This window comes from Arvicanthis niloticus, chromosome 21, assembly GCF_011762505.2.
Source record: "Arvicanthis niloticus isolate mArvNil1 chromosome 21, mArvNil1.pat.X, whole genome shotgun sequence".
NCBI lineage: Eukaryota > Metazoa > Chordata > Mammalia > Rodentia > Muridae > Arvicanthis > Arvicanthis niloticus.
Genome location: NC_047678.1, coordinates 41,199,051 through 41,217,657, shown reverse-complemented (window position 1 = coordinate 41,217,657; position 18,607 = coordinate 41,199,051). Strand labels below are relative to the sequence as shown.

The window sequence follows — 18,607 nt, the reverse complement described above, 5'->3', positions numbered from 1 at the left end:
AATGGGCACTAAGAACCCATAGCTTCTGACTGATCTTCTATGCTGTGTACCTCACAAAACCCTGCAGATACCCACTCCGGCATTCTTAAGGCCCTTGAACATCTCTACAGGCAGGCCTTATCCCATGCCTGTGTTTAAGATCGTACCTCCTGGACTTTGGTATGCCCAACAAAGCCTCACAGGATCCACCCAGCCCAGCTACAGCCTCAGCCCAAATTCTGTCTAGCACTGTGTCTCTTAACCTCTCTCTAGCATACCATCCCTCTTCCTCCTCAGGACTGTAGCAGATGTCATCCTCTTACTGCCTCCTCCTAGGTAACACCTCACTACTCCTCAAAGATCTCCACAAGACCGCAGAACACCGTTTCCTCTGTATACCTAGCCCCTCTTCTCTGCTCAAGTGTAAAAACTCAGGAGGCCTGCTCCCCCTCCCCTTCAGTGTTTAGCACCGCACTATACACACAGAGATTCAATGTCTAAAGACACAAAGGGTGAGTCACACATGTCTTTGAGCCTCCACGCTGAGGAAACAACTCTCGTCACTCTACCTTGCTCTCTTGATTGCCGTAAGCTAAGATCTGAAGGCAGTCTGTTGTAATAGCCAAGAATTTCACGTTGGTTTTGTTGAGCAAAGCAACCATTTTCTGCAGCCCACCAGCTAAGCGCACTGCCATTTTAGCTCCTTCCTGATGAAGCAGGAGATTGTGCAGTGTCGTGATGGCGTAGAACAGTACGGAATCCACTGGGGACCTGGGAAGAGAGAGGAGAACCTTTGTCAGCCACACCAGCACCCTTCTACTTCCTACCCTTCAAGTTCCCTGACCATGTTCTTACCCAAGCATTTTCACCAGTGCTGGGATGCCACCAGACTTAAAGATGGCCAACAAGCCCTCACGATGGTGAGAAAGGTTGTGTAGAGTCCCAGCAGTACAGCGAGCTGTTTCTACATCATTTGTATTCTGCATGGTACGTACGATGGCAGACACCATCTGAGGAGAGCGCATGATGGCATGTCTGGAAGCTTCCTTTTTCGAAAGCTGATGAACCATAACAGCAGCTTTATTAACTACCACCTAGAATGAGGGATGAAGAAGCACCGTTAGTTCCCAAAACTTGACATGGGGCGGCCATTGGCATCCCCTGGAAAGCTTCCCTCAAAGTCAACTGAAAAGCAAGTGCCATCACTGCTTACCTGGTCCTCGTCATTTAGCAGTTTTGTCAGCTCAGGAATTGCACGTGTGGCAAGTTCCGCGTCATCCTGATAGTTAATCAGATTGACAACGGCATGTTTCAGCATCTGTGAAGGCTCAGCCAAGCGCTGGACATTAGTGGGATGAGCAGCGTCAAACTGTGTGGACGGGATCTGCATGCCCTCGTCTAGTGTCTCAGGGAACATGGCAGCACGCACCCTCTGAGCCCGCGTCATCGCGTACTGACCGTCAATATCTGGGAAAAGTAAATCCAACACTCACTAGGCACGTGAGACTCGGCTGCCCTCCGCCTTCCTTCCAACCCACTTGTGCTATGTCAGACATCACACAGCCTTGCCAATAGACTTCAAGGAGCATGTGGGGCTCACAGTTAGCTTCCAAACACAAATGCTCTTACCAGCTACTTGCTCTTGCGTGAAGGACTGGGAAAAGCCTTGCTCCCACTCATAAAGGACTTGGGAGGTGTCCACATCTTCTTCCTCAGGATTGCCCTTGCCACTCAGGGAAGGAGCTGTAGTGGTGGCACCAGAATGGATTCCAGAATCCAAGTAAGACTGCTGCTGCCAGTGGCTGACAGCAGCCTTTCTGTCGGGCTCCATGGCCATGTCCAACTCCATCAGGTCAGCTGTAAAAGCAGAGCATGTTGGTGCACTGAAAATGCTACCTGAATAAGACGTCTGTGACAATGACCCACTGACATGCTATTAGAAGGCAGCCAGGAGAGTAGAGTGAGGGCCAGTATGAGCTCCTCCACGGAATGGGTGACCTAACAGCACTCGGGCTCCAGAATCGACCACCCACTAGATCCCATCCAATGACTTGTTGATTATTTCACCAAGCCAGTAGAAGAGTGCACAAGAGAACAAAGGTGGTCTGGCAAGGTGGCAGGAGCAGCAGGGGTTGTGAGGCAGACCCCACCCCATAGGCATCGAGGAATTGGTGAGGAGCCTTGGCCATCTTTGAGTCACAAACCTTGAGTAGCCATTGTCCACGAAGCAGTGTCACAGCAGTTGGGCGCTGAGCTTCAGATACCCTGAAAAGATTCCATCAAGTCGTTACAATTGAAGCTTGCTTTTACCCCAGGTCACTGGGAGTCTGCTAGGCTATTCCCACACACATGAAAAGCCAGTTCACCATGTAGTCAGACCATGCCACAGTACCATCTCCACTGAGCTTAAGTCAGGGTTATGTCCAGGCAGCTCTTCTCAGAAGAAACACAGATTGTAGATACAAGGTGCTGCAAGAATTCTAAGCATTATTCCCCAAAACAACAACACCCTGGCAAGTCCACCAACAAGTGGAGCAGGGCCTTGCCCCAAGGGGAACTTTTCCTCATCAAAGACTTCAAGTCCAGGGCTGCTCGGTCCCTTTCAAGCACACCTGCCAATTTCTGAAGGGACCAATCATATAATTCATATAACTGCCACTGTGGGGGAGTCTTCAATATCAAAAGAAAAAGCTAAAAAAAAGCGAACTCAGCCAAAGCAGATAGTGCTTTTAAAATGGGGTAAGGGATGCCACAGATACTTTAACCTGGTATTCCCATGAAACTTAGAACCAAAACCAGTAAGTTAAATATTAGCCAAAGTTGCAAAATACTCCGGAAACACCGTTGGGAAAGACCTCAGACATAAAAGAAAATGGTGATGGATCCAGGAACCAAATCAAGGTTTCAGAAAACCCACAACGGTATGAGGAGAGCCTGCCTAAATGCTCACTCGGATGCCGTGCCCACAGGCTACACAGTGTCTGATCTCTTGACAAGGAGCAAGTGGGGCTCACAGCTTCTCTTGCATCTCCTTACGCAGTCTAAGGAATCTGTGTACAAATTTATCTTTGGGTTTTTTTCTTCTTGCTCTCTAAATGTATGTTTTACTTTTCCAGTTACCTATGAGCTCAAAGATCACCTGACTTTAATCTATCTATAAATGCCTCTTATAGAACTAGTATAAATTTACACTAAGATAACTTTTCAAGTTCCCATCAGGATAAAATTATCCTATTTATCTTGCAAGAATTTTGAATTACTAACTATGGATAAGATCACTGCATAAAGTACATACATTATAAAACCACGTGTCAAAATCCACTTTTAAAAAAAATGTAGAGAACAAATCCAATTATTTAAAGAAAACACTGCTCTAATTCTGGAATGTCATAACCTTTGAATTTATCTCCAGGATTTAAAAAACTTACTAACCATGTAACTCTGAAAGCTGAGATCCCTGCAGTGAGCTACAGTTCTGCGGTTTCCCTGCTTACCCTCTCCAGCTGTACAGTCTGGAAGGAGTCTTCTAGAAGTGTCCCTACTCTTCCAAAGCACACAGAATAAAAATAAATAAATAAACCCTGATAAATTATAGGCACACAAATGGTTGAGAAACAGGAAGTAGACTGGTTATTCTCCTAATGACTACATCACCCAATCCACCCCACCTTCACCGTAGTGACAGTTCGAGTACAGTGTTTTAATTTGGTCAGTTCTATAACATCAATTCTACAGTTAATGACACTTTGGGATGATAAGAAATTTACCACTAAAGTATTTTTTTCAAATAATAATCATGCATGTCACCCGTTATAAACCTGAATGCCAGTGTTACAGTGAACGACCCAGAACAACTGAATCCTGCCTCCTATTCCCGAATTCCTCGTGTGCCTCTTCTAATACAAGAACATGATAAATACCTTAACATAGAAATTAAATTATAAATTTTCTAAACTAATTCTAATGACAGGAATGCTAGCAGCACTGTGGCTTTTAAGGATAAAAAAAGAACATTTAAGCTGTGATTAACAACACTGACTGATTGATAATCAGCATGGCTCCAAAAACTGACCGAATTCAGTTAATCCCAAGTCCACAAAAGCACTGTACAAGCCATCCGTTTCTCAAGACCTTGTCAACAATGACCAACTGTGATCCCAGCCTGCTTTACCAGCCATCCCTGCCTACTACTCACATAGTCTGCCACTTCCCAGCACTCACCCCCACCCTGCAAGTACTTCTTCTGCCTTGTTGAAATCTAAACACTTGTTCTGTCTTGTCTGTCAGATTTTTAATGCAGCACTTTATTTTTATGAAGTACACATATGGACTATACTTAAGTTCTTTGAATATGCATATTTAGGACAAGTGTTCACATACTTCAATTTTACATTTATTGTAGGCCTCACCAAATGAGTACTCAAGATAGTACCAACCCTTCCAAGTGTAAACAAATGTTAAGATGATCCTTTATGGACATCACCAAGAACATTAAAAAAAAAAAAAAAAAAAGGCAAGCATGGGCTGGCAAGATGGCTCAATGGGTAAAGGCACTTGGTACCAAGCCTGGCAACCTGAGTTCCATCTCTAGGACCAACATCCCCAAATTGTCCTCTGATGTCCATGACATGTGTACAGGCACACGCGCTGGTGCACACGTGTACACACACACACACACACACACACTCACACACAAGTAAAGAAAAATACAACAAAATACATTCTTTTTAAGAGATACTAGCACAGGGTGAAGCCAGCAAGCATTTCAGCATGGGAGGGTGGGGCCCCTATAGCCCCAGCCCAGAGCTGAGGAGCTGGTGAATGCTCAGGGAGGGACAGTGAGGTTTCTTAAATGATATGGACTCCAGGAGTAGGTCAACCATGTTCCAGTGGATGGCCCCACACCCATGAGCATATGGGTGCCGTAACCTGGAACCCATGGGTCATTAACAAAAAACCATGACATCTGGAGTTTTCTGAGGTGGTAGGTAGGCCTGAGGAGTGAAGAGAAGGACTGTGGGTGAACAGGATCACAGCACATCATATACACGTATATTATTATATACACGTATATTATCATATACATGTGGGAAGTTCCCAACAAAGTCATCGAAGCATTTTTCCCTCCAGCTCATCAATGCTCACTATCATGTGACCCAGCAATGCTGTCACAGACACACAACAGCAGGTGTCACACCAGCTGCTTCAGTGAGGACAGCGCCAACTCTTTAGCAGGCTTTAGGTTTTATTTTCAAAATCAGATACAGTAAAACAGTATCACCTATAAAATGCTTATTAATCTGTGACGAGTACATGGGTATTTTGGTGCAGTATTATCTATACCTTACATAGAACTATACAAACAAAAATAGATATTAGCATTTCAAATAAATATCAAAGCGCAATGTTATTTTGAAACTTAAAAAAAATCTCTGTACTTGTACACCGTAACAATTATTAAAATGGAGTCATCCTGAGAGGAAAAACCAGTTCTCTCAGCAAGTAACTGCATGGTTAACTCTCAAGGCCTTTGCCCATCAAGCATGTTTTGTAACTTAATAAGGCTTCAATATAATAATAATTTTAAAAGTAGCCATTACAATTATATGCAAAAAAAAAAAAAGATTGGAATCCTTTCATGACAGCATCAAGAGAAAGAAAACACAAGAGGAGGGGGTGCTGGGTCTGTGCACTGGGAGGTCTTGCTTTCTAATTAGAAAGGCACCATGTCAGATGGGGGTGCCAGCTCTGGAATATGGCTAGTTCAATGTACTCAATAAAATTCTAGACTGATTTCTTTATTTAAAGCCACTCCAACACTTGTCCCACCTGCTCTATGAGCCTCCCTGAGCTCCCTCGACGTTGGCATGGCTACGCTTCATGAAGGTGAGACTTCCTTAGGCTTCACATGCTCATATTTCTGAGACACTGAATATTCTCATTTTCCCACAAAAGCAGACAGAAATGGAAATCAAGTCTTCCAGACACTCAGAAAGAGCTAGAAGACTTGACAAAACATTCAAGAAACTGCCCTGTGATGCTAAAAGCTGTCTTCAGCCTATTCCTCTCTACAGTAAACCCACACATAAATTCCGTCAGACACCATTAAAAGTAAAAATCAAACTAATGTAAGCCATTAGGTAGGTGTTAAAACTGAAGCCCATCTGAAAGCATAAAGAATGTGTGCACACCCACATACATACATATATGCATACATACACACATACATACATACATACATACATGCATACATACATACATGCATACATACACACACATACATACATACATACACACATACATACATGCATGCATACATACATACATACATGCATACATACATACATACATACACACGCCTACCAGTTAAAATGCTAGGCAGTGCCCACTACCTATATGCTAATTTTTAAAATAGCATACTGACAACATGATTAATGGCAAAAATGCACAGCACACAAGGAAAGGACAAAAGAATCTTTACAAAGGCACACCACAAGAGCACAAGAAACAACACTTCAAAGAAAAAATAGAAGCAAGCAGTAAGAACAGGGAGCCTCACACTGAAGGCCGTTTGCCTGTCTCAGAAGAGCAGTTAGAAAGGTAGAAGACAGCCACAGGCAAGAGGGCTCACTAACTGGCTAGAAGCAGAGCTAGCACGTCACTCAATGCCTTGTAAACTGAAGGAAGCAGAAGCATTCCACCTGTACAGTGTAACAACATCAACAAAAAGCTGTAAACTTCATCCACAGGACTGAAAAATAATCTATATGTTAATATTCACTCAGTGGACAGACAAACTAAGTACGTTTTGTAACTGGCATTACAATATCAAAGAAAAAAGTCAAGTCAAGGCCATATAGCTAAAAAAGCCTCTATTTCTTCATTAAAAAAATGTTTTCCCGTTCCCCCAACTCTTCCCCACACAACGAGAAGGGAGGAGAACTGAGCTTCGAAGTGCATGCATCTTAAAAACAAGGAGCCACCATAGTTGAGATGTCAAGGAGGCTCCCCAAGGCAGCATCAGCCAGATGGACAAAGTCAGAGCAAAGCACTCTGGAAGTGGACAAGCACAAAGGGGAATAGTAGCGTGACTTCTGAGTCAGAATTTCCCAAGCTCTCTAGGAACTGGAGTCTAGCTGAGCCCCCACCCCAGAGTTCACATGGGAGATGGAGAGGCTGTAAGAAGAAAAGACAGCAGGTTGACCAGGAAAATAGTTACTACAGCCAGTCAGACAAGCCTCCCCCTGAAAATTTTCAACATTATCAAGCATGCAAACACATAGGTTTAACACACAACCTGCAGAACCAATACAAACTGAAACAGTGTCCTGTGTATATACAGAGTCACTATAATCAAAATAGGATAAAATAGGATAAATGTCCAAGAATAAATTATTGTATTGGACATCTTATTCTATGTTAAACAAATGCTGAGACAGAGCATTAAAAGCCTGAAAGCTAAGTGACCACATGGCCTCTGTGCAGAAACCACTACTATCTTGGTTCAAAATGCAAAACTGCTAAAACATAACGTAAAAGTTGTATTCTCTCACGGGGAGGGGAGCTCACTGGTTTTCTCAAAGCCAGCTCTTATTGATGTAACCAAGTCTTGAACTCTGAGTTTCCCAACTAATGAACTATGCTTCAGTTCAAATCCTGATCTGTCTGTAGCCCAAATAAGGTGCCCAGCCTTGTCAATTCAAGCCTACCTCTTGCTTCTCCAGAGTTATTGCTAAGTCAGAACTTCAAATAAAGAAATCCTACCTAAGTCTCCATTCCCCACTGCAGCCATACCTGTGGCCCAGTGTTTCTCCCTGCTGCACCACTCCACACTCACTGTGGCTCTACCATGACCAGGAGAGGGAAAACTGCATTTCAAGATAGTCTCTACATCCAGAATATAAGCAGTTAGCAGGACTCCAGAGTTTTACTTTCCCTCTCTTACCGGGGGGGGGGGGGGGGGGGGGGGGGGGGGAAATCTTCATCTGCACTTGTTACAAGTTTCTCTTCCTTGAACAAACCAGAACTCTGGCTTTCAAAACTTCAAGACAGGTACTCAGGGGACTGAAACTTCACCTTCAGTTTCTTAGTCTACAAAGTACTCAGCATACATTAAACTCAACTATTTGATGGACTAACATGTTTATCAGAAAATAAAATGTTGTACTCTGTGAAGTACAGGTAACACCATACTAAGGAGGTGGCTATGTACCCAAAGAACCTCATTTCTCACCTTTACTTTCTGTATGTCCAACACAGTTCTGACCTCACAGAACAGAACAAGCAGGAGCCAACCTGACACTGTTTCACACTTTCACTGAGGACAGCGGAAGGTGAAATTTTTTTTTTTTGATTAAACAGAGTAAGCCACAAGAGGAAGAAAGAAAGGGTTTTTTTAACTGGGTTAACAGGTCACTAAGAAGGTCATCTCTTAGTTGTTTTCATGTGAACCTTCAAGACAGGTTATGTGAACATAAAACTGGACAAAATGACCTAGGAAAGTCACACAGTTTTATTTGGGGAAAAAGTATTTCAGGCTATCAAGTATATAATAAATCATAACTCAGGTTCAATATATGTAAGACTTGTAAACCCTGTAAAGACCACGAAGATCTGCAGTGTGCTCAGGTGTCCCCACATGCTAGTTATCATGCGCTTGCTAGCCGGGAACTGCCAGCCAGGAGGAGACGACACAGGACCCTGGCATGGCACTTTTAGTGTCACATGGTGCTATTAACCCCTAAAGGACAGTAAAGACAAACCATCAGAGCCCCAAGTTCATATGCAACATTGGGTAGTAATAATACACAAGATTAAAAAGCACACAAAGGACCCAAAAAAGGAACTCGGACTGGGCTGGCAAGAGACTCCAGGCAGCAGCTGCTCCTTGGGGCAGGACTCACTGTCTTTACCCACTTGCCCCAGCAGCCACATCAAACTGAACTGACATGTCACTGTCTAGTAGGTTTCCAGAACAGCAAGCCTTACAGTTCTGAAGTGCCCTGATATTCAAGAAGGGTTCAGGAAAAGAGGCACCATGAAGGAGCAGAGCAGAAACCCGCAGAAAAACTCAACACCCTGTGCAAGGCCCACACACATTAACAGGCTCTGTTACGCTGTAAGAACCACACTTTGAGCTCAGTGGTTTAATCTGAAGAGATGAGTGGAGTATAACAAAATGGCGCTGAAAGCCCAATCAGACTGACGTTCTCCAGTCTGCAGTGGGAAGTGGATGGTCTGTTTAGTGGATAATTGGAGTCTTATTTTTCTTCTCTTCGGGTCTCACTGTGTGACCAGAACTTGCTACATTGTCTGCCCTCCTTGTGCTGGTTCGCAGCACTGGTAACAGGACAGCTTATCCTTGATATAATTCACAAGTCTGTAAGAAAGGGGACATCATTCAAGCAGGCACAACAGCAGGCCAGGTGCTCACAGCAGCTCAGACCTGGGCAGTAACACTAGTCACTAAAGCAGCTTGTAGGGGCAACACCTCGGAGTCAGTGACAAAACTGAGTATAGGGAAGAAAAAAACGTGTCAGAGGGAGAAAAGGTGAGTGCTGGAGCTGGAGCTGGAGCTGGAGCTGGAGCAACAAGGTCTGGTAGGGAAATGGTGCTCGTCTATAGTCACGCTATCTGGGGGGCAGCTATCACTTATCAGTCAGTGGCTATGGACATTTAAGCTTAATTTTTAAGATTTTGGCTTTTCAGTGATGCAGCTACACTCTAAGTGTCTACCAGCCACAGGTAGCTAAAGCTCAATCCTAAGACAACATAAGCACTGGTCCTAGCAGCACAGATCACGGCTCCGAGCAGGAGCTGCAGCAGTGTGAACTGGAGGGCGGCTCAACAGTGTGAGGCATTCGTAGATCTCGTTGTCAGGAGCATTAGCTGAAAGCAAACAAGGGGCAAGAGATCTGAACATACCTGTCCAATTCAGATTAGAGAAAACAGGAGGGCGGGCCTGTAAGGGGGAGACAGCAATACACACTGCTTCACAGGCCATTTTCAAACAAATGAGAGAGGACAGTTTGGTACTTTTTTCAAAACAGGGTAAACAGGTGACAATGGGAAGGAATGACGTGAGCCTATGGTGCTTCCTCAGCCTGAAGGAGACCCAGGGTAGACACAACGGTTAGCACAGGAGATCATGTTATTGGTGCAGTTGCTGTTCCACCTATGACTACAGCGCTGAGTCCATTTAAGGGGAACAAAGACATAAACTATAAGGCCTTGGTAGCCAGAAAGCACCACACTAAGATGGTATAGCTATGGCAAGAAAATGATGGGTATGTCTGAGAGAAAAGTGGATAAGACTTGCAGAGAGTTTGGACATGATATGAGAGGAGAGAGAACAGCCACAGTTACAGCAGTGTTAGTTGGGAATGGAAGCAGGTGGGGTCAGTTTTCAACTCACTGCTTGGGGTGTCTATTAGCAATGTACTATGGTGAAAAACCAATAATTTACAGGAGAGAAATCAAGGCTGGGATACATATGCAAAGCAGAGTATCTATCTAAAGCTGGATCATGAGTAGGGACCAAATAGGAAGGGCCATTCACCTCAGCTACTCCAACACAGGTCAGAGATGAAGGAAAGAGCCAAGGAGCTGGCAAAGCTAAGGGTGGAAAAAGCTTACCCAGGTATGGGAAACTCAAAGTCAAATTCCAAGCAATTGTAGCAACTGGGCTGATGCTACAGTAACTGAAAGGGGGCCTAAAACATGTAACATGGTAGCCACTGATTCGAGATGGGGTGGGGGATTTAAAAACCATTAGTGCTATAACTCACAGCATGTCTGTATGCAGACAGCAAGAGCCAGGCAGGTCTCAGAGAAGCACCAAAGAGCAGGAGGGAGAAGGATGAGCAATGGTGTTCTTGTTCTGGCCACATCCACAACAATCATCCGTCCAAGGGAGTTCTTCCAATTCAATATTCTTAGCAATGACAAAGCAAGAACAAAGGTGAGTGGGAATGGAAGAAGTGGTGTGGGTCAGAGGGGAAGAGTGAAGTAAAGGAGCAGAGACAGCGCTGGGCATGAAGTCCCAAGGGCCAGGCAGGCTATGGGGTTCAGAGACTGAGGAGCAGGGAAGCCTGCGAGACCATACAGCCCCATAAGCTGAGTATTCACTAGAGGACTGGGAGGCTGGGCGCTTAGAAAGAGGTAAGGTGAGGAGGGCAAAGTTCTGAGTATGTGGCAATGGTACGATGGGGCTGAACTGAGGGAGAAAACAGAATGACTAGAGGAATCAAGGAATTAAGAGATCAAATTCCCAAACACAAGATCATAAACAACTTTTTGTCAGAACATAAAACAAAATGTCATCACAAAGTTGTGCTGGGGACAGGGTAGCCGAACTACACAGTAAAAACAACACCATGAGTCATTTACATTCTAGAGTCATCCAATGGAGCCCACACTACCAGGAAACAATTCATAGGCTAGACCACAGGAGTTGACACAGTTCTAAATGTGTATTACAAGGAATTATGACTGGCCCAAAGGAGACAAAGGGAGTGAGACAGGTGCTAACCAAGTGTTCCAGGCAGAAACCTGAAATATAGACCATCGGCAGCATGATGTAGGATTTGAAGGTATCAACATCAAAGTTTGGAGTCCGACACATAATCGATCCCAAGTTACAAGACCCTTGGGTCCAGTGGCCAAAAGTATGTAAGAGGGCACACCTCAACTAAAAGTCACAAGGAACTGCTACAGAGACCTTGACTGGCTTGCTGGTGACCAGATCCAGCCATGAGTTGCGAAAGTTGGAAGTAGGTGATCCCTGCCCAGGCAGAGTGATAGAGTGGAAAGGTGTAAGAGGCAATATGTCCCTTACTGTCAAAGTGGACCCTTGATGTAAGGGATCAGGTCATGGGTTCCAGCTGTGCCTCCAGTTGAGGAGTAAAGGGTAGGGAATCAGTCATAGAACTTTCAGAGAAATTTCAGAGGAAATATCAACTGTGACAGAATGGCAATTAAGGAAAGCCTAAGTCTTTCAGCACATGGGCAGAGCACTCTTCAAGCACCACCTCAGAAGACCAATTTTCTTCTGTTAAGTGATTCTAGCACCCCTACTCAGTCAGCCTCCACAGTGGTAGGCAAGATTGACTCCAGCATTAAAACCACCATTTTTCACCTTCTGGAAGTGTCTGCAGCTCTTCTGGTATTCCTAGATTTCAACCGCAATTTCCTAGACAAGAACAGTATCAAACAGCATCCAGAACTTTAGGACCCAGGAAATGTAACACTACAACTAAAAGTAGGTAATAAAGGCCTCTAGCACATAGTTATCAGACATGGAGTCACAAACCGGCTGAGTAAGAATCTAAAATACACTCCTGCCATGGTAGATCTCCTCTTGTTCCCAAGCCCAGGAAATTCTCAAGTCCTACCTCTGTCGGCCCTACCCAGCCATTGGCTGCTGGCATCTTAATTTACCAGTCAGAACCAACTGGGGGCAGGGTCCCTCAGTGTCTTCCATGCAGACACTGTAAGCAGTTTTGGGGACCAAAATTAACATAATACAAGCAGCATTAGGTCAAACCCACTACTGTCAATAGTGTTAAAAACCATTCAAGAAACCCTTTGGTGTGCACTTGTTTACAACAGTACATCCAAACCCTGAGGAAACTTATTCCTAAGCTCTAGTTCTGGAAGGGGGCACAGCTCTTTCTCACCTGCTTAATCTGTATAAAGGAAATGTTGGAAACAGTTTGCTGTCCCCACCCTGTAACCAACTCTTACTCCAACCTAAATATGAGAGCTTCAAACTGCACTCCCAAGGTATCTTGCAGTGAACTCTGTTCCTTACGTTTTATGTGGCTGATGCCCATAAGCATATATTCACTTGCGGGTACCTAACACCCCCCCCCCTTCAGCTATTGGAGAGTCTGATGCTACACATTTTTAAGTTAGCAACCAACAGCAATCAAATCCACTGACTCCAGAGAAGGTCTCTATGATGGGAGGATTTAACATGGAATAAAGGTTATAAATCACAGCTTCTTTAAAACTGTTCATGTATCTGTTCTAGATCTACTCTAAAACAGAATGTTAAATCTCAAATAAAACCAGAAGAAAAAATGAGAAGTGTTTGAGGCAGCTTCCAACAGAATCTAGATCAGTGCTTCACAACCTGTGGGTTGTGACCCCATTGATGTCCAATGACATTTTCACAGGGACCACTCAAGACCATCTGAAAACAGGTATTTATGTTACAATTCAAACCAGTAGCAAAATTACAGTAGCAAATACTTTTATGTTTGGGGTCACCATAACATGAGGAGCTATGTTAGAAAGTCACAGCACTGGGAAGATTGAGAACCAATGCTCTGGATGGTCACAGCCTTCCTATGGCACTGCATGGCAGGAAATGGAAAAGCATAGCCTTCTGAACCAATGTTCATAAACCACAACCAGGAAAATCTCTGGAATACTACAAGACCTAGCTAGGTGCAGTATTGCATAGTCCCAGCAACCCAGAACCTTTACAGCAGCTGCAGAAAGACACACAGGATTGTGGGATAGGTGAGTGTTCTAGGACAGATGCACAGACCCATGTGATGTACATGGTCAGCACAGCTATAGCGCTGTATTCAGAAGTACTTTTGTTGCTTGTTTTGACATGGTCTCATTCTGTCCTCCTACCTCAGCCTTTTGCAGTGACTTGCAGGTCGAGCCACACCAGGCTTAGATGGTGCTTTTGAACACCAGCTCAATGCACCGAATCCAGCCAAACTCTGCTATATAAACAAAGACCACTTCCACACAAACACAAACTGACAAAGAATAATGCTCTGCTAAAATAAAACACTCACCTGACCTCCACCTCAACACTGTTTCTAAGTTTGGGATTAACCTAATACTACACTCAGCTTAAGAGGCTTCTAGTGACACTAGGAAACAGTTTAAAGAAGCTGAGTGGTGGGCCGACAGACTACACACACAGCATCTGTGGATTTCTCCAACATTCACCTAACACACTGAGTTTAATAAACACTTAAGACACCATGAAGAGCTGTACCCAAGCTACTTCTCCATCAAGACCCACGGCTTCACTAGCCCTGAGTAGTTGGCTACGTTTCCAGCACTAGGCATTTCTCTCTTGTTGAAACGGTTCAACGTCCAATTAAAGAGCTGCTGGTTACCCCAAAGTACACAATTCCATTACTACACCCTTAGGGTTCATCAGGCCATGCTGGTCATGGTTGTGGTTTGAAGGCATCATAGCTGGGTATGACTGTTAGTTGCCTTCCTCCTTTGGAGGCTTGTACTGTGTCTTCTGGCTCCATGAGAACTAGTAATCAGGTGGAGGGCATCCTCTGGGCCTTGATCTGAAGTACATGGTCTCTTCAGCAATAGGGACTTACCTTCCAACTCTTGAGGGCAACCAAGGGTAATAGCAATAGGCTATAAGCTATGTTCTGGAGTCTACTGGACAGAACTGGCCAACAACTCAAAAGAGGACTTTTCCTGTGTAGTATTGGGGGTTTGTTTATCTTCAGTATTTGAAGGGAGCAATGTCAGTCCAGATGACAAAGCTGCATGTTAACTATATGTGTATGTATACAGTTATGTGTACTATAGATTTTTAGGTAGATAGTTAATAGTACAAGAGACCCACTAAAGAGGGGACACAAACCACAAGGCCTCAAGTCTACACACAAGGAACTACAGGCAGCTAAGAAATGCTGAGTCTTCCCTAGAGAAGAGTACAATTGGTTATCCAATAGCAAATGTTGGCTCTAAAAATGTACAAACTGAACAGGTTGTAGTTAAGGGTGTGTGTGTGTGTACACGCACGTGCACATAACGATTTACAAAAGAGGCCATGAATTTGAATGAGAGTAAGGGTATATGAGAGGGTATGGAGAATGGGAAGGAGAAATGATACAATTATTTCAAAAAATAAGAGACATAATTTTTAAAAAGTCACATTCAAATGTGACAATGCTCCCTTAAAGAAATTTGTATTCATGTTTCCAAGAGTTCTGAAGGCTAAATGGATCACCAACTATCTACACGATTTGATTTGCCCGTTTCTGAAAAAGCAGAATCCAAAAACAAAATCTAAACTCTCAAGAATCCTTTCATAAACTTCAAATCCTTTCATTTCACTTCAAAAACTAATTCAGAATATGCTTCACTCTATTAGCCTGGCTAATTTCCAAGTATTTTCAGAAGCGACTGAGCATTCCCTACCACAGGGTAGAAAGGAGGGTCTGGAAGAGTGAAAGCACTCTGAGTGTGGCAGACACCTTCCTGCCGCCAGTACTGCTTAGGTCACCAGAGGGAACTACACTTGTATTTACAGCGACAGATCTTCATGGGAACTTAAGAGTTTCACCTCTCTATATACGTCATCCTTTACTCTCCCAGGCGCCTGTGCATTTGGTCTCATAGTGTTCACATATGTGCCTAGAACACCTGTTCTCTTGCAGAGGCAGCTACCCTCCCATGCCAGCCTTTAAACTGGGAGTACTTTACAACTGGTTCTCCTTACAGAGTCATCAGGATCCATTCCACACAAACTTGCAGAGAAAGAGGAAAAGTGACCTGTGTTCTGTCCACCGGAGGGCGCTCGACATGACTAGAGCACTGCTGTCTCAATTGAACCTGGAAAATGTGTCTTAAAAGAGACACAACTAAGTTCAAACTAGTGCTAGCAGGACTGACTACCTACTTCCTTTAAAAAGCCTTTGCCCCCATGGAAGATTAGATGCTTTCTTCCAGAGTTCGACCCAGCAGATAAATCAGGGTTCCTAGCCAAGGGAAGCTCAGTCTTACATTAAATACAAAGGAAGCTTTCTTAGGTAAACAGCAGAAATAAAGACCTTTCTCCAGAGTGTAAAGAAGTTCTGATTCACTTTGAATTGACACAAATCACTTTTCATTTTGTAAAACTTGGAATCCACCGTGATTCCCACCGTGGACGGTGTTGCTGAACAGGGCTGCAGCCATGGGCCTGAGCCTTGGCTGCTCTCTTACTCTATTTGGCAATCAGTGGGACTGTTTTAAGTAACAAAGGAGTTGACAAGGGCCACAAAAAAACAACAAAAACCAGTTAAAACATTGGTACCTTTGTAATGTTTTTACAAGTTTGTCCCTCAGGTATGCTTCTGACCAAGGACACTAAAAATTTTCCTCTAGGTGATGGGCAGAGGCCACCACCTCACCTCAAGCACTGGTATTTCATTTGACTTGATCTACTTTCACTGTCTACTTCCTGCTTAGAAGTAAGGCAACAAACGTTCTGTAAACATACCACTCCCCCCACCCCCCCCCACCCCACCCCCGTGTACACGAGCCCTGCATTTATTTGCAAATGGGCTCCACCAGTTTTTCTGAGCACCCATTTCAAAATACACTCCAGACTAAGAAAGAAAGTTGCTTCTCATCCTCCCCTTGGCGGTGGCATTCTGAAACTAGTGCCAAGGCTTCACTCCCAACAATTTCTATTCTCATCGTCCCTACAGCAGCAGATACATCCCTTCAAGCTGGAGACATCTGATACCCAATATACAATCTCTAAACTAGTATTCTCAATCTGGGGGTCCAACTCTTTCACGACCACGGGAAAACACAGACATTTACATTATGGTTCATAACAGTAGCAAAGTTAGTTATGAAGTAGCAAGGAAATAATGTTATGGTTTCTCAACCATAACAGTTGAGAAACTATTTTAATGGGCCGCAGCATCAGGAATGCTGAGAACCGCTGCTCTAGACTATCTACGAGAAATGATCAGATGACAGTTGGACATAGTTCTTCACACCTGCATTTGACTAAATGCTTCCCTGTTTGAGGCCGGTCTTTTTGCAGACTGTGAGGCCCAGGACTCTGACCCAGGCAGGCTAAGCTTTCCAGATAGCCTGCTTCCTCAAGGACTTCAGCCTGGGAGGGTTTGTTGTAGAGAAAGATCTGCAAGTTTCCAACTTCCCTGCCACCACTAAAGGCCTTGTCTAGACTTGGCCTTCAGGACAAAGGTTAGGTCACAGAATGACGATCCCCAGAACGGTCATCAATGTTGTCTGCTCTGAAAGGGAGTTCTTGCAGAAACTTCTTTTTAATTCGGGGATTTCTCAATGTTTAAGGTGAACGTGAACTAAATGTAACAGCGGGCCTTAACTCAAACAAAGTTTGAGCCCGACATACAAAATCGAAATACAAAGGCCACAAGCTTAAAAGCAGCATTAAATTAGAACCAAAAAGCAAGTTCTTTCCCGGCACGAGGAAAGTCTGCACCGAGACTCTCTGCAAGCCTCAAGTAAATAGCGAAATGGCTTCCTAAACCCCAGACAAAACGCTTCACAACTTGGCCATGTGAAAAACATGAGGCAGACTTTATCAAAGGCAAAGCTGCCGTCTCTTCAGCTTGCTGTCTGGTCTAAGCCACCATTATTCATGGCACAAAGCTCTCGTTTCACTAAAACCACTCCTCGATTTCCTCTCGCCGACCTCCGCATACCAGCAGCCCAGCCGCTCTCCATTCAGAGCTCAGGCCCGGGGAGGGGGGGTGCGGGGGGCGCGGGGGAGGGGAGCCCACAGATGTCTGGAGACCCGAGCCCGAGACAAAGCTGCCCCGCAGCCAGCGGGCTCACCGGAGAGGGCCTGGGGTACTCAACTTGGGAGCGTCGGTTCCAAGTCCGGTCCCCCAAACAACACTCAGAACAAGTCGCCAGGCTCCCACGCCCTGGCGGTCCGCGCTCCGGCCACTCCATCTCGCCCAGAAAGCAAACGGGCTGGGGAGAAACACTTGAAGCGGACCCCACACTTACTGGCTAAGGGGAAGTCCCCCTCCCCCAAGCCCAGTTCACGGATCCCGCGCACCCCACCACCACTAAGAGTGGCCGGGTGACCCGTCCACGGTCCCAAGTTCCCGCCAGGACTTCGGCCCCGCAGCCACCGACCCCACGCGAGTCCAGGACGCCACCTCCGAGAGCACGCTCCTGACGCATCCCGCCCGCTGCATCCAAGTTTGGCGACTCCAGGGTTTAAAGTTGTTTAGATTCAAACTCACACTCAGGTCGTTGCAGGGGAAAAAAAATCATCTGTCCGTGCTCCACGAGGGACAGAAGGGACGCGCGCCAGGTCCCGCGTCCCCCGGCTCCGCGGGCCACGGAGGCGGGGCCCCCGCCCACCCCGCCCCCGCCGCGGCCCCAGCCGGGACCCGAACCGCGGTCCCCACCCCCCACGGCGGTCAGCGGTCCATCCGGGCTCCCGGCGCGCGCCCGCCCGGTCCCAGCCCCAGCCCGCGCGCCCCCGCGGCCTCCCGCCGCCACCCGGCCCGCGAAGTTTCCCGCTGGCGCGGCGCGAGCCGGCCCGCCGTGGCGCCGCACCTCCGGGCTGCGCGCTGCTCCTTCGGGGCCGCCCGCTCGGCCTCGGCCTCCTGCACTGACGGCTCGGCGCCCACCGTGCTCCGTCTCCGCCTCCCCGGGCCGCGGGCTGCACAGGACACGAGCTGACGCGGCCGCCACCGAGCGAGGGCTTAAGATGGCGCCGCACAAGGAGCGATTTATAAGCGGCGCTGCACCGTGTATCCTGCCGCCGCCGCTCCGCGCGGAGCGTTCCGCCGCGCGAGGACGAGGGGCGGGGCGCGGGCGGGCCGCGGAAAGTAGTCCCCGCCGG

General features: G+C 45.9%; 1 protein-coding gene across 3 annotated transcripts in view; it reads right to left on the bottom strand.

Moving 5' to 3' along the window:
* Positions 1–18,607, bottom strand: part of Ctnnb1 (catenin beta 1) — a 27,241-nt gene extending 8,634 nt beyond the window's left edge. Inside the window, exons 1-6 of one of the 3 annotated variants that reach the window (XM_034483661.2) lie at positions 18,319–18,607; positions 2,184–2,244; positions 1,609–1,836; positions 1,193–1,446; positions 835–1,073; positions 549–750 (exon numbers count right to left, since the gene is read on the bottom strand). In XM_034483661.2, the coding sequence (XP_034339552.1) occupies positions 549–750; positions 835–1,073; positions 1,193–1,446; positions 1,609–1,836; positions 2,184–2,196 (936 nt within the window). In that variant the 5' untranslated portion in view covers positions 2,197–2,244; positions 18,319–18,607. Of the gene's footprint in view, positions 1–548; positions 751–834; positions 1,074–1,192; positions 1,447–1,608; positions 1,837–2,183; positions 2,245–17,999; positions 18,059–18,318 lie in introns of those variants that run through there. The other 2 variants (XM_034483662.2, XM_076917965.1) reach the window with 2 other exon arrangements.